The sequence below is a fragment of the Heloderma suspectum genome, chromosome 6 (assembly GCF_057233095.1).
Source record: "Heloderma suspectum isolate Gila_16-S chromosome 6, 16-S_ref, whole genome shotgun sequence".
In the NCBI taxonomy this organism is placed as follows: Eukaryota; Metazoa; Chordata; class Lepidosauria; order Squamata; family Helodermatidae; genus Heloderma; species Heloderma suspectum.
Genome location: NC_139463.1, coordinates 126,780,520 through 126,794,649, shown reverse-complemented (window position 1 = coordinate 126,794,649; position 14,130 = coordinate 126,780,520). Strand labels below are relative to the sequence as shown.

Sequence of the window (14,130 nt, the reverse complement as noted above, 5' to 3'; positions counted from 1 at the left end):
GACAGAAAGGGGCGGAGCCTACGGTGTCATGGCTGCCCCCAGCTGCCGCCCATGAGTTGCTGCTTGGGAAATACTGGCAAGGCGGCTGCAGGCCCCGATCCTGGCAGGTAATGGGGAGTTCTGGGCCAGGGTCTCCCTCCCTTTGCATCCGGGAGGAGATAATGGGAGTTTATGGGCTTTTTCCTACTCTCCCGAGGCAGAACCCTGCATGCAAATAGGTGTTTATTTGACAACAGCAACAGCGATTGAGCAAACAACAACAGTTGTTGTTGCTGTTGCAACTTTATTGTGCTTGGTGCGTTAGAGCAACCTTCCCCAACGTGGTGCTTTCCAGATGTGTTGGACTACTGTTCCCATAACTTCCTGGCTGGGGGCTTCTGGGAGATGTAGTCCATCACATCTGGAGAGCACTCGGTTGGGGAAGAATGCATAGAGAGTATACGAAGACAGGTCTCTGCCCCAAAGAGCTTACATCCTAAAACTCAATATAGGGGAAATAGAACGGGGGGGGGGGTGGCAGTGAAGGCCAGGGTAAACAGGGAAGTAACATGCAGTGGTTTCATTTGCACATGCATGGGAACCAGGGTGTTGGGCCAAAGGCCTCAGAAAAGATGGATTTTGAGGAGGGATTTGAAGGAAGGAAGGTGGCGTTAGAGAGATGTTTTGGGAGGCAATTCCAGGTATAAGAAGGGGCAGCAAAGAAGAAACGGAAGAGGCTTTTAAGGGAGTAGGAGACGATGAGGTGGAGAAGCTGGAGGAGTGAATGTATCAGAATCTAAGACCAGAGAAAGAACCTGGTGGTGGTGGTGGGGAGGCCATGAGGGGCTTTGACGGTAAGATCAAGAAGCTCCTGCTGGATCCAGGAGCGGAAAGGAATCCAGTGTAGGGACTTCAGGGGAGGTGTCACATGGACAGTGATGAGAAAGGTGAATGATTTGGACAGCAGTCTGCTGGACAGATCAGGAGGTACAAAAGTGGGACAACAGCAGGTCAGAGAGGAGAAGGTTACGTTTTTCTAGGTGAGAAATGAGCAGAGCAGAGACCAGAGTTCTTGCTGAGGGAACAGAGAGGAAGGGCTCTCTGTGCAATGTTGTAAAGGGAGCAGTGATACGACTTGGCAATAGGGTGAATATAGGGAACAGAGGAGAGAGAGGAGTCAAAGATAAAGCCAAGGCGTCATGTTTGTTGAACCTGCTGCCTTCTGTAGGCCAAGCATGTTGCTCCACCACTAAGCAATGGCCCTTCTCTGTTCTCGAGGCTGTGTCCTTTTTCTTGGTCAAGAAAAGGAAGTGAGCTATTCCATGTCCTCTTTCTTCTCTGGCTGCCCCCTGCATTGCTGCCAATATTATAGTTTCTTCACTGCTGAAATGTTTATTCAGAACATTTCTATATCCCATCCCAGATTCATTCCCCCTCATATATGTTTGTATTTCTATTACTCATGGAGTGAGTTAGGTAAAGCCTGGTAGAGTACTTCTGAAGCCTGTGCCCTTGGAAATTCTGCTTAACACTCCCCTATCATAAGGGCTAGCAACTTGCTTTTTTTTTATTTTAACTTGTTCTTGTGTTGTTAAATAAAAGCTAAAATGGTCAGGCTACTGAATTCTGTTGGTTGTGTGGTATAAGAACATAAGAAGAGCCATGCTGGATAAGACCAAGGGTCCATCTAGTCCAGCATTCTGTTCACATAGTGGCCAACCAGCTGTTGACTGGGAACCCACAAGCAGGGCATGAATGCAACAGCACCCTCCTACCCATGTTCCCCAGCAACTGGTGTACATAGGCTCACTGCCTCTGGTACTGGAGGTAGCACAGAGCCATCAGGACTAGTAGCCATTGATAGCCTTCTCCTCCATGAATGTGTCCAACCCCCTTTTAAAGCCATTCAAATTGGTGGCCATCACTACATTCTGTGGTAGTGCATTCCATAGTTTAATTCTGTGCTGTGTGAAGAAGTCCTTCCTTTTATCTCTCCTGAATCTCCCACCAGTCAGCTTCACAGGATGACCCCTTCGGGTTCTAGTATTTTGAGAGAGGGAGAAAAATGTCTCCCTATCCACCTTCTTCACACCAGGCATAATTTTGGAGACCTCTCTCATGTCTCCCCTGACCCTCCTTTTTTCCAAGTTAAACAGTCCCAGCTGTTGTAACCTTCTCTCATAGGGGAGATGCTTCAGCCCCTTGATCATTTTAGTTGCCCTTTTCTGCACTTTTTCCAGCTCTACAATATCATTTTTTTAGGTGTGGTGACCAGAACTGGACACAGTGTTCCAAGTGTGGTCACACCATAGATTCGCATAGGGGCAGTATGATGTTGGCAGTTTTATTCTCAATTCCTTTTCTAATTGTGCCTAACGTGGAGTTTGCCTTCTTTACAGTGGCCGCACACTGGGTTGACATCTTCATTGAGCTGTCCACCACAGCCCCAAGATCTCTTTCCTGGCTGGTCACTGCTAGCTCAGATCCCATCAGGCTATACGTGAAGTTGGGATTCTTTGCCCCAATATGCATCACTTTACATTTGCTTACATTGAACTGCATTCGCCATTTCGATGCCCATTCTCCCAGTTTGGAGAGATCCTTTTGGAGCGCTTCACAATTCGTTTTTGTTTTAACTACCCTAAATAATTTGGTGTCATCTGCAAAAATGGCCGCTTCACTGCTCACTCCTAATTACAGATCATTTATGAACAGGTTGAAAAGCACTGGTCCTAATACAGAGCCCTGTGGGACCCCACTATTTACTTCCCTCCATTGGAAGAATTTACCATTTATTCCTACTCTCTGCTTTCTGTTGTTTAACCAGTTACTGAGCCATAAGAGGACCTGTCCTCTTACTCCGTGACTGCTAAGTTTGCTCAGGAGTCTTTGGTGAGGGACTTTGTCAAAAGCTTTTTGGAAGTCCAAGTAAGCAATATCTACCAGATTACCTCTGTCTACATGTTTATTGACACTCTCAAAGAACTCTGAAAGGTTAGCGAGACAGGACTTACCTTTGCGGAAGCTGTGTTGATTCTTTTTCAGCAGGGCTTGACCTTCTATATGCTTACTAATTTTATCTCTAATAATGCCTTCAGCCAATTTACCCAGAACAGACGTTAAGCTAATGCCTGTAATTTACCAGATACCCCCCCGATACTCTTTTTGAAAATTGGTGTTACATTGGCCATCTTCCTGTCCTCTGGTATAGAGGCTGATCTTAGGGACATGTTGAACACATGCAGCTCTGATAATAGCCAGAATAGCTGAGCTCAGTTTGGAGATGTTTTGCTTTGTTAACATGTCCTTTACTTGCAGAAACCTCGCTCCCTCTTGGCACCCCCCCATTCTTACGCTGGGATGAATAAAGCTCCTGAGGCTGTGGTCTACTCAGGCTGTGTCTGGAGGTCTGGCTGGAACCAGGACAAAAGCTTGCATAAACACTTGCCTAGTAGTGCCTCTTAGAAATTGGCCTCCAGGTAACTCTTTGGCACTTGTGTGATGGAGGCTGATCCACCCCTTGATGGTCAGGTTGTACTGGAACTGGAACCGCCAGCTGAGAGTGATGTGAAAGCAGGAGGGGTTTCTGGACCTGTTACTAAGGTGCCAAGGCTAAATGGGGGTCAAGAAGATGAAGAGTCCATTTCTGGACCAGAACTCTTGGCAGATGAGCCCAGGTTAGGAGATGCAATGCAGCTTTTTGAGGAAGGGCTGGAGGAAGGAAAGAAGAATGAAGCAGATGATGGAGGGGAAATGCCAGCAGAAGGAGGAGAATATTAGTGAGTATGGATGTTGTTGTGTTGCACTCTGCTTAGTCAGAAGATCTGGGTCCTTTGCCCCCTTCTGGTAGAGGGAAGAACGGGAAGCCAAGACCTCAGATTCCTCTTCCTGGGTGTGGGAGAGAGCAGGGAGGCTGTGTTGCTGAGCAGGGATAACTCCTGTCCCAGGTCCAGCGTTCTTCGTGGCATTCCACTGCAGCCTGGAAGGGGAATGGGGTGTTCCAAGATCACGATGGGAGGTGGGTGGCTGTTGACTGTGCGTGAACACACTACATGTGGCTTGCCTTCCCCTTCTCTCCTAGCTTTCCTATGTATGACTTCACGCAGCCCCCCAGGCACCTGACAGGCTCTTGGGCGGAGTACAGTCACGTTCCAGAGAACTTCCTGAAGGGCTGCAAATGGTGAGTGGCTGGAAAGCCATTCTGTTGGCTCTGTCTGCTGGCATGCCAATGGCACGAGGGGAGAACGTTCCCCATTTCTCTGCACCTTGGTCCCGAGCCAATGTGCAGCTCCAGGGTCTAGTATTGCTCTCAGCAAGGGTGGAAACCGAGCAGGCTGGCATTTGGGAAGCAGGCCGCCTGCCTTGCTTCGCAGAATGGGAGGTGCTGGAGAATCCAGCTGCCTGCTCTAATGAAGCCTCCTGGACACTGCTGTGCTAGGTGCTGTGCAAGACTGTGCAGAAGAGGTCCATCTGCTGCCCCGGGGGCTTCCGGATCTACGTTGGCAGCAGCGCGAGTGGTGTGGCAGCCAGAGGCAGCTGGTGGGGAGCGGGCGGAGGGGGCTGGGTGACGGGGGTGATGGCAACAGGGGGCTCAGGGAGAGGCTCTGGAAAGGCAGTAGGTCTTGAGGAGAGACTTCAAGGAAGACACTTGTTGGCTAAGGAGGCTCTTTCAGGCATGGGAGGCAGGGGCACCTGAACGGGCAAGGTGAGTGCAGAAATAGAAGTAGAAAGCCATAAAAGGAAGAGCTGGGCCTCAAAAACAGAATGAGGAAATTTGGGGGGGGGGTGCAGGGCTGGCCTGGAGGGGCAAGAGCAGGGCCGGGTGGTGATTGTGTAGCAGTCTTCGGAAAGCTGTGGGCTCCCTTTCCCTGTTGCGATACGACTTGGCTTGCCTGATTGGCGAAATGATTGTCCCGGCGCCTCCTTTGCTTCTTCTCTGCTGTGGGAGGGCGCATGGGTCGTGTAACGAGATGGGCCTGGTCCCCTTGGTCGGTGGGCATTCAGAGTGTTTACACCATACTTCTCTCCTCAGGGCTCCTGACGGGACTTGCCTGCTCACCAACAGTGCTGACAACACCCTCCGAATTTACAACCTTCCTGCAGAGCTGTATGCCGAGGAGTGGGGCACTGTTCCTGAAATGGTACGGAGAGGGGAGAGCAGGCTGTGCGCATGGCAGGGGAGAGGGAGAAAGAGGGAAAGAGGCAGATCTCTCCTCGGCATCTTAGGCTGAAGTTACCCTGATGCAAACAGTTAACTTCAGTTTTACAAATCCTCAGTGCACTTTAACCCCTGTGCTGACGGTCACTTAATGTTGCTCACTTAATGAGGGAGAGCATGGAATAAAGCTGCCTTCACCACTATCACTGCAGTGACAATTAATTGGAGGGTTTAAAAAAATGTATAGAATGTATTAAGATCTTTGCTATTGCTTAACCTCAAATACAGAAATGTATCTAATATTTCTGTCTCTGCGCTGCCTCTACCAGCCTCTGCCAGAAGGTGGTTGGTACAGGTTTTGATGGCAGATGGGAGACACCTCCAGTACCTGGAGGGGGCCTGGATGCACATGTTGGTGTACTAAGGAGGGCAGTGTGTGAGTTGATCCAGTCGCATGGGCTGTCCTTTAAAGAGCGGTCCATACCCCAACTCCTGATCTGTCTGCACGTTTCCAAAGGAGGCCCCTGTGTAAGTCTGCCCACTATGCTTGGGTCAACCATGGAGCAAAGGGCTACATCCTGTCTCAGCCGCAGAGCAGAGAAGGATTCTGGGATGGACGTGTGGCTTCACCAAATGCAAGTCCTCCTTTGTAAGGGACCTACTCCTGTACGGCACGAGGGGGTGAGCAGAAGAGGGTCAGGGCATGCCCTCCAAAGCAGCCCATGCAGGAGGGCCCAGCCCTGTTCTTGTGAAGGCAACCCCAGAAGCAATCTCCACCCCAGGCACAGCGATCTTTTCTTTCTCCCTCCACAGAGCCCTGTTCTACGCATGGCGGAAGGAGACACCGTCTACGACTACTGCTGGTTCCCACTAATGAATTCTTCCGACCCGCAGACTTGTTTGTAAATCCATCTTTCCCCCCTCTTCCTGCCTCCCTCTTTTCCACACCCATCCACACCTCCATGGCACTCGGAAAGAAAACTAAATGGTAGCAGAAGCAGGTTCCGGCTTTGAATAGCCTTTGAGAGGCGTCATTAGCTGAAAGTTTGGCAGCCTCCTGATGAGAAGTGAGGGTCTAGACCCAGCGGAAAGGGAGAAGCCCAGCCAGCTCAAGGTCATGGAGTTTGCTCCGTAATCCAGGACCTTCCATTCTTCGCCCCCTAGCCGAGAGCTTCGGCTAGGGGACGGTATAGAAATATTAACGATGATGATGATAAATTGAGGGGGGACTGAATATTGCTGGATGATGGGGGTTGAGGTCAGGTTTCGTATACTGTGCAGTAAAAAAAATTCCTGTGCTAAGGAAGTTAAATTTTACAGCCTGTAAAAATGATGTCATTGAGGAAATGTGCACATCCATTCTGCATCATTCCTGGTCTGCTGGCAGTGGAGCTTTTCTCAGAGCTGTACAGGGTGCTAACACCACAGCTCCTAGAAATGCTCACTCAGGCACTCTTTGTGCATCCAAGACACATTGCCCATGTGCCGTCAAGGCTACCTTCCCAGCCTTGAGAGCTAGAAGCTTGCTTTTGCTAACATATATAAGCAGTGATTTTTCAGGCTGCTGGATTTTGTGCCAGGCAACCTGTTCAGAGCTTGCACAGGGCAGTCTGTGGAGCACGCAGCGCCCTGGCTGGGGTGCAGAGCGGGAGCTGCTAGCCCTTGCATGCCGCCCTCCTCCTTTGACAGCCTGTCCTGGGCTTGTCCACGCCCCGGCAGCCCCTCACTGCCGCTTCCCTCTGGCTCTCTCCCCTTGCAGCATTGCCAGCAGCAGCCGTGACAACCCCATCCACATCTGGGATGCTTTCTATGGAGATCTGCGGGCCACCTTTCGTCCCTACAATCATCTTGTGAGTGTGCGGGGACGGGGGGAGCCAGCTTTGCTGGGGAGATGCTGTTCTCCTCCTGGAAGCAAAGCCCGGCTGTTCTCTGCATTTTTCTCTCCCATGAGCCTTTCCGTCCAGGGTTTTCTGCTGACCCTTCTGTCTTCCTCCAGGATGAGCTGACCGCTGCGCACTCTCTGTGCTTCACCCCAGACGGCTGCCAGCTTTTCTGCGGCTTTGACAAGACCGTGAGAGTGTTCGACACGTCACGCCCCGGCCGGATGTGTGAGAGTCGGCCCACCTTTGGTGAGCTTGCCCTGGTGGAGTTCCAGAGTTCCAGCCCTGTCTCTGGGCCCTTTGCAGCCGAGGTTTCCAGTAGGGCAACTTGATCCGGGGGGAGCAAAGCAGGCAGCACCGGGTGCAATGTCTGAAGAGGTTCCCAGAAGACCTTGGAAGGGGGTGCCTCTCCGGTCTCCCTCCTTAGCATTGCCCCCCCTCCCGTAGGCCTCCACGGGATCAGTAGTAAGCAAACAGTGATGTTGATCAGAGTATTTGAATGTAAAGATTGTGTTCAATCTCTGTAGAGCAGGGTGCAGGATCTCTTTCAGCCCAAGGGCCAAATTCCAGCTTGGAGCAGCTTTCTGGGGCTGTATTCTAGCAGTGGGCGGAGCCAAAGGCAAGGGGTGGGGCCAAAAATACAAAAAAACACCAGCATATTTTAGCTTCAAGCTGTTCTTGCCAGTAACCCAGCCTTCAGAGAGGCATTTTGATCTTCTAGAATGAGGAAAAAAACTGCACAAAAGCCGGGACACCGTCCAATGTTTGATGGTTGGGGAAAGGAGGCGTGGCCAGGAGAAGCGGGTGTGGCTATCTGGGGAATCCCGGAGGGCTGGATCCAGCTGCCAGGCCTGAGGTTCTGCATCCTCTCTATATCGTCATCTCTCTTGCTTTAACATCAGCAGCAGGCACTATCTGCAGTGGCTTCCACGCCCCTTATTTTTTGTCTCCAAATATTCAAGGAAGAAATAGATAGTTCACACTATTTTGGTTAACTTAAAACACTGGCTCTCCAAATATTCAGAGCAGATTACCACCCACTGGGCAAGCTAACACCATGTCTTAAAAAGCAGTGAGAGAGAAACCATCAGCAGGCGGTGCAAATAAAAGCCAGTTTGGCCATTAAAAACCACCCCTCAAACCATATGCATTAAAAAAACACCAAGACCTCTTGTTAATGTTATTTGTACCCTGCCTTTCTACCAAAAAATGTCATTCAAGGCAGCTTACAGAACAATAAAAATTAGTTAAAACAATACATTAAAATACTATAAAAACTTAATAGTTACTGTGTGTATGTGAGTCAGACAGACAGACATCTCCTGTAAGTTGGGTGTGGGGGAGTGTGTGTGTGTGTAAACAACACCCAACCAAACAGACCCACTTACATACTAAAGGCCTTCTCAAATAAAGCAGACTTTGCCTGCTGGCAGAAGGACAACAGAGAGGGAGCAAATCTAGCTTCCCTTGGGAGGGAGTTCCACAGCCTGGGAACAGCCACCGAAAAGGCCCTGTCTCAGGTCGCCACCAAATGTGCCCCTGAAGCCGGCAGTCTCGAAAGATGGGTGCCTCCAGAAGATCTTAAGAATCAGGCAGGTTTGCATGGGAGAAGATGGTCTCCAAAATCTTGCGTTGCTTTGGGAAAGCTAAAGGGGGTTTCTACTGATGTGCCTTTTCTGGGACATCATGTATAAGAGAAAGCCATAAGAACGCTTTAAGAGCCATGTGGAAGCCAAGGCCTTTCTAGTCCAGCATTCCGTTCACACAGTGGCTGGCCAGCTGCCAACCCGGGGGTTGCAGAACCGGCCCCGTGTCTCCACACAGCTGATCTCCTGGGAGACTTCTGTTGGCCTAACCCTGCCTCCCCTCTCCCAGTGAAGAAGCAAGGGCAGAGCGGCATCATTTCCTGTATCGCCTTCAGCCCGACGCAGCCGCTCTATGCCTGCACTTCCTACTCCAAGACCGTGGGCCTCTACTCCCGGGCAGAGGGTGACCCCCTGGCCTTGCTGCATGGGCACCAGGGGGGTGTCACCCACGCGCTCTTCTCCCCGGACGGCTTCCGCCTCTTCACGGGCGGCCGCAAGGTAAGGCCTGATCGTGAGGGGGGCAGAGGGCCGGGAGGAGCGGGGAAGTGTGTGGAGGGTTGGCCGATGTACTGGGGTGTGGGGTGGGGATGGTTCAGACTCCTGCCTCCCCTCTGCTTCCAGCTTGACCCAACATGCAGAGGGTCCCAGGTCCACTCTCTGGCTCACTCCCTGGCAGTTCTAGGTAGGGCTAGGAAAGAATCCTGCCTGAAGCCTTGGGGAGCCATTGCTGCCAGTCAGCGTCGACAGTCCTGGACTAGACGGACCCAGGGTCTGACTCATGCTTCCTTCACTGAGGCAGGCCAGGAATGGGTGGGAGTGCGGGACCCCCATCACCTTGGGGGCTGGGGAACCTGCCTGAGATGTCCCTTCTCCTCCTAGGATGCCAAGATTCTTTGCTGGGACCTCCGGCAGCCAGGTGAGGTGCTCTTCTCCGTGTGTCGGACAGTTGCCACCAACCAAAGGCTCTATTTCGACTTGGATCCGTGAGTGGTCGCCTGTCATCCCCCCACCCCCCACCCCCGGCTCTGGCACTCCAATGTGCTTCTCTTTATATTCCCTAGAAAATGTGGCAGAGAACTCAGGTTGGAGCTTCTGGGTTCCCTGGAGCAGGAATAAGGTGCCTGGGTTCCAGGATATGGGAGGGTTATGGCAAGTGGAAGGGACTCTGTAATGGGCCGAAGCCAAGAAGGGTGGAGACTAGATTCCCACCCTCCTTCCACCTTTTTCTCCCCCGTTTTCTCCCCCGTTTTCTCCCCCGTTTTCTCCCCCGTTTTCTCCCCCTTTTTCTCCCCCTTTTTCTCCCCCTTTTTCTCCCCCTTTAAATGCACACACAGAATATCCTGTTCAAAAAGCCACACAGCATGGCTCTCGATGGCCAGTGGTCATGGTGGCTGTATATTGCTTCCAGTATCGGAGACAGTACACTGGGGGACATGAGGCAGGTGGCTGCTGCTGCACTCTTGTCATAAGAACATCAGAAGAGAGTGTTGGACTGGGAGCCAGGAGATCCGGGTTGTAGTCCCCACTCGGCCATGGAAGCTCACTGGGTGACTTTGGGCCAGTCACAGACTCTCAGCCCAACTAACCGCACAGGGTTGTTGTGAGGATAAAATGGAGAGGAGGAGGATTATGTACACTGCCTTGGGTTCCTTAAAGAGGAAAAAAGGCGGGATATAGATCTAGTAAATAAATAAATACAGAAGAGCCCGGAAGCTCAATCAGACCCCGGGTCCCTCTAGTCCAATCAGACCCCGGGTCCCTCTAGTCCAGCATTCTGTTCACACAGTGGCCAAGCAGCTGCTTGCAGGAAGCCCAGCACCAGGACAGGAGTGCCACAGCGCCCTCCTGCCCATGTTCCCCAGCAACTGGTGCACATAGGCCTCTGATCCTGGGGGTAGCATAGAGCCTTCAGGGCTAGTAGCCATTATCCTCTCTGAAATTGTACAATCCCTCTTTAGAGATGCCTGCAGTAGCGACCATCACTACATCCTGTGGTAGCGATTTCCACAGTTTAACTCTGTGCTGTGTGAAGAAGTCCTTTTATCCGTCCAGAATCTCCCAACGTTCAGCTTCATTGGATGACCCCGTTGGGTTCTAGGATTATGAGAGAGGGAGGAAAATGCCTCCCTCTCCACTTGCGGCACGCCAGGCATCACTTTGTACCCCTCTCTCATGTCTCCCCTTACTTGCTTTTTCTCTGAGCTAAACCCTTCCAGCTTTTGTAACCTTTCCTCGTAGGGGAGTTGCTCCAGCCCCTTGATCATTTCACTTGTCCTTTTTTGCACCTTTCCCAGTTCTGCAGTGCCCCTTTTTCTGTCCTGCTTGCGGGCTTCTTTTGGGGGCACCTGGCTGGCCATGGTGGGAGCAGGAGGCTGGACTAGAGAGGCCTCTGGTCTGATCCGGCGCAGCTCTTCATAGTGTTTTCATGCAAAAGCTTTAATCCTGCCCACGGAAAGGTGGCCCTGATACGAAGACCTTGGCAAGGCTTTGGGCAGTCCCCACAGGAAAGGAGGGCTGCATCTGGGGGCATCCCTTTTCAGAGGTCTCCCATGGCTTGAACTGGGCCTGCACAGTCCGAAGGTTGTGGGACCGTTTGGAAGAGGTTGTGGGTCTTCGGAGACCTCAGAGGCCTGCCGCCCACCTTCCCACTCCGGGAGCATCATGTAGCCTGACCTCTCGCGCTTTCCTCGCAGGAGTGGGAGCTATTTGCTGAGCGGGGACACGGAGGGGCTCCTCATGGCCTGGGACACCACCCAGCCCCCGAGCAGTGACCCTTGCCCCATCCTGCAGCCCATCTTGCAGTTCCAGGCCCTGCGGGACTGTGTCAATGGGATCAGGTACGTGCGGTGCGCGGCAGAGAGCCTCTTCCTCAGTGGGGGTCACTGGGGCGGGGCCGTCAGGAGGTCCACCCGTAATCTCAAGACTGGAGCCAGGCTCTAGAACGGGGGGGGGGGGGGGGACCCTGAGGGCGGACCCTGAGGGCGGACCCTGAGGCGTGTAGGCTGTGGATTGTAATAAGTGGGAAGTCAAAGCGGCTGCATAGACAGACACACACACACTGGCAGCAGACTCCTGAAGTCTGGGAAAAGGCACATCGTCAAGTCCTGGTGCCTGGTGCCCTCCGGATGTGTTGGGCCACAACTCCCAGAATCCCCATGATGGCTGGGGGATTCTGGGAGTTGTAGTCCAATGCCTATGAAAGGCAGCAGTGTGCGGGAGGTGGGAGAGCAGCACAGTGCCAGTTGTGGAGTCCGCCAGACCGCCCTCCTCTGGCTCTGCGGCTGAAGGCCCTGGCTTGGGTGGGGGCCTGCTGCCGCCGCCAAAGCCCAAGGACGCCTCTTGCTTCCCTGCACATGGAAACAGGAGATCTGGTGCTGCCCATAGCCACTGGAAGCAGCGGCGACACAGTGGAGAGGAAGAGGAGGCTCGGTGGGCTGCCCACGGAGGGACCCGAGTCTGGGGGTCGGTGGGTGACGGGCCTCCCCTTTCTTGCCTGACTTTCCGACCCCTTTTTCTCAGCCTCCACCCCAGCCTACCCTTGCTGGCCAGCGCCTCCGGCCAGCGCAAGTTTCCTGACCTGTGGGACAGCGGAGACGAGGAGGTGGAGGAGGAAGGGGACGGCCCATCCGGCCGCTGTCAGGCCCGCAGCGACAGCTCTCTCCAGCTGTGGTGGTGCTCCATGGCCACTGGGGCAGGGCTGCCCCAGCCAGTTCCGTGACCTGCCCCCTCCCACGAGGGAGCCAAGAAGACCTGGGTCCCCTGCCTGGGCTTTGAAGCCCGCGGGGGCCAAACGGGTGTCTGTGCTTATACTGCCCTGTCGTTTGTGTGGTGTGCATGTGAGAAGTGCTGGCATGCCAGTGGGTGCCAGGTCTTTGCATGCGTGCACGGTGCTGTGTCCGTTTGCGTGTACGTGTGATGCTTGTACCAAAGAGAGGCTGCGAGTTTGTGTGGAGGGCTACAAGTGAAAATGGTGTATTTCTGAGAAATGATGGCACCTAAGAAGAACCTGGTTGGAAGCAGGTGTCATCTCAGCGAAGGGGGATATCTTGTGATGGGTGCATCCTTGCCAGGGCTGTTGCATTCTGGGAGGTGCCGTGCCTGCATGCACTGGAGGCATCAGCTGTGCACTGGGGGGAAACTCATACTGGTTCCAGTTATCAGCAGTTTCATTCTCCCGCCTTCTTCACAACTGATGTACTTGCCTGTTCTTTTAAAAGGCCAAACATGCTTGCTGCTCCTTGCCATTTTTGGCCAGGAGCGATGGCACTTCGTAGCCTAAATCCCCTACTCCTTGTCTACTGGCTTGCTCCTTTGGCAGCCATACACTTCATGCCCTGGCTGGAAAAAGTGGAAGCGTGTATGTGTGTGTTTGGGTGGTTGATCTGAATCTTGTGCCCTGGAACTGTGCAATATGCATGTGTGTCCTTTGACTGAAGTAGGGGAAGATCGATGGTTCCTTCAGGGTTTTAAAACTGGCTCTCTTTTCTCTATGTGAATAGTTCTTCTTTTTCTGCTCACCTGCCTCATAGGCACTGACTGGCCTGGAGGAAGGCAGGGCTTCTGCTGTAGGTTTTCTGGACTTTCATCTTCAGTACCTATTTACGGACTTTAAAAAAATACATTGACTCATCTTGTACTAGATGTTTAATAAAAGTTAATGATGTTATAGTACTGTTTTTCAAAGTCTTTCCTTCTAAGGGGGCTGTGGTGCAAATTGCAAGCCAGGATTACAGAAACATCGTCCGCTGTTTAGGGGGTAATAGAAGTGCTTTAATCCTGACTGAGGATTATGCTGGCTTCATTCTGGGGGGCCCTGGAAAATATATCATGCACATTTTTAAAAACATTCTAAGATTTTTTACCTATCCTACAGGTAGTAGTTTAATTTTTTTTTAGAACGAAGAGCCTTGTTTCATACCAACATTAGCTGTAAAGCAATGTATTCAAATGGATGCCACAGAATAAGAAATGCAAAGAACTCGAAATAGTGGTTCCGTGGTCTTTTAAATGCAAGCTTTCAAGTTACATAAGACTTTGTCGGGTGGGAGAACTGGATACTTCTGATCTTTGCCCACATTACTTCAGTCCTGAGAATGATTGAGGAAACTGACGCAGAAACTGAATGGGGTCACACCAGGGATGTGCTGATGAAGTTTGGAGCAGCCCGTGTTTTACATCTGCAGACATGGATTGGAGCAAGGGAGAATAGTCTTGGCACGCAGAATTGTTCTGCGAGTCTTTGTTTTCCTTGGCCGGTTCTTTTAAGCCTCACGGAGCGCCACAAGAGGGCGGGCTCTTCCTACCCATGTCTCACCTTCTTGTAAATCGGCGTTCCACCTTTGGGTGCTGCGGTTGGAATGTTGCTTCTTTATACCATCCGCCTCCGCACGCGCGCGCGCACACACACTTTGTTTCTGGGGAGTTAGTTGACCCAGTCTGTCTGCTGTCACTGCAAAAGGGGTTGGGGTGGAGGGAGAGAAGGAAGAAGTTCTGTACATGTGGGACAACCCCAGATGTTTTGCCTAGG

At 52.1% G+C, this 14,130-nt stretch overlaps 1 protein-coding gene across 1 annotated transcript; it reads left to right on the top strand.

Annotated features, from left to right (window-relative positions):
• Positions 1 to 13,271, top strand: WRAP53 (WD repeat containing antisense to TP53). The gene is made up of 11 exons (XM_084806788.1): positions 1 to 107; positions 3,298 to 3,758; positions 4,061 to 4,159; positions 5,012 to 5,120; positions 5,951 to 6,039; positions 6,897 to 6,987; positions 7,134 to 7,266; positions 8,893 to 9,101; positions 9,483 to 9,586; positions 11,297 to 11,440; positions 12,123 to 13,271. Exons 2-11 carry the CDS (start codon positions 3,481 to 3,483, stop codon positions 12,319 to 12,321), a joined length of 1,455 nt encoding a protein of 484 aa, XP_084662914.1. The 5' UTR covers positions 1 to 107; positions 3,298 to 3,480; the 3' UTR covers positions 12,322 to 13,271.
• Positions 13,272 to 14,130: the final 859 nt, after the last annotated feature.

Bases quoted from the DNA above. Each gene is read 5' to 3' on its own strand.
- WRAP53 (XM_084806788.1), top strand. From the start codon at position 3,481: ATGGAGGCTGATCCACCCCTTGATGGTCAGGTTGTACTGGAACTGGAA. The intron at 4,160-5,011 runs GTGAGTGGCTGG...TTCTCTCCTCAG, and splicing joins TTCCTGAAGGGCTGCAAATG to GGCTCCTGACGGGACTTGCC. The intron at 5,121-5,950 runs GTACGGAGAGGG...CTCCCTCCACAG, and splicing joins GGGGCACTGTTCCTGAAATG to AGCCCTGTTCTACGCATGGC.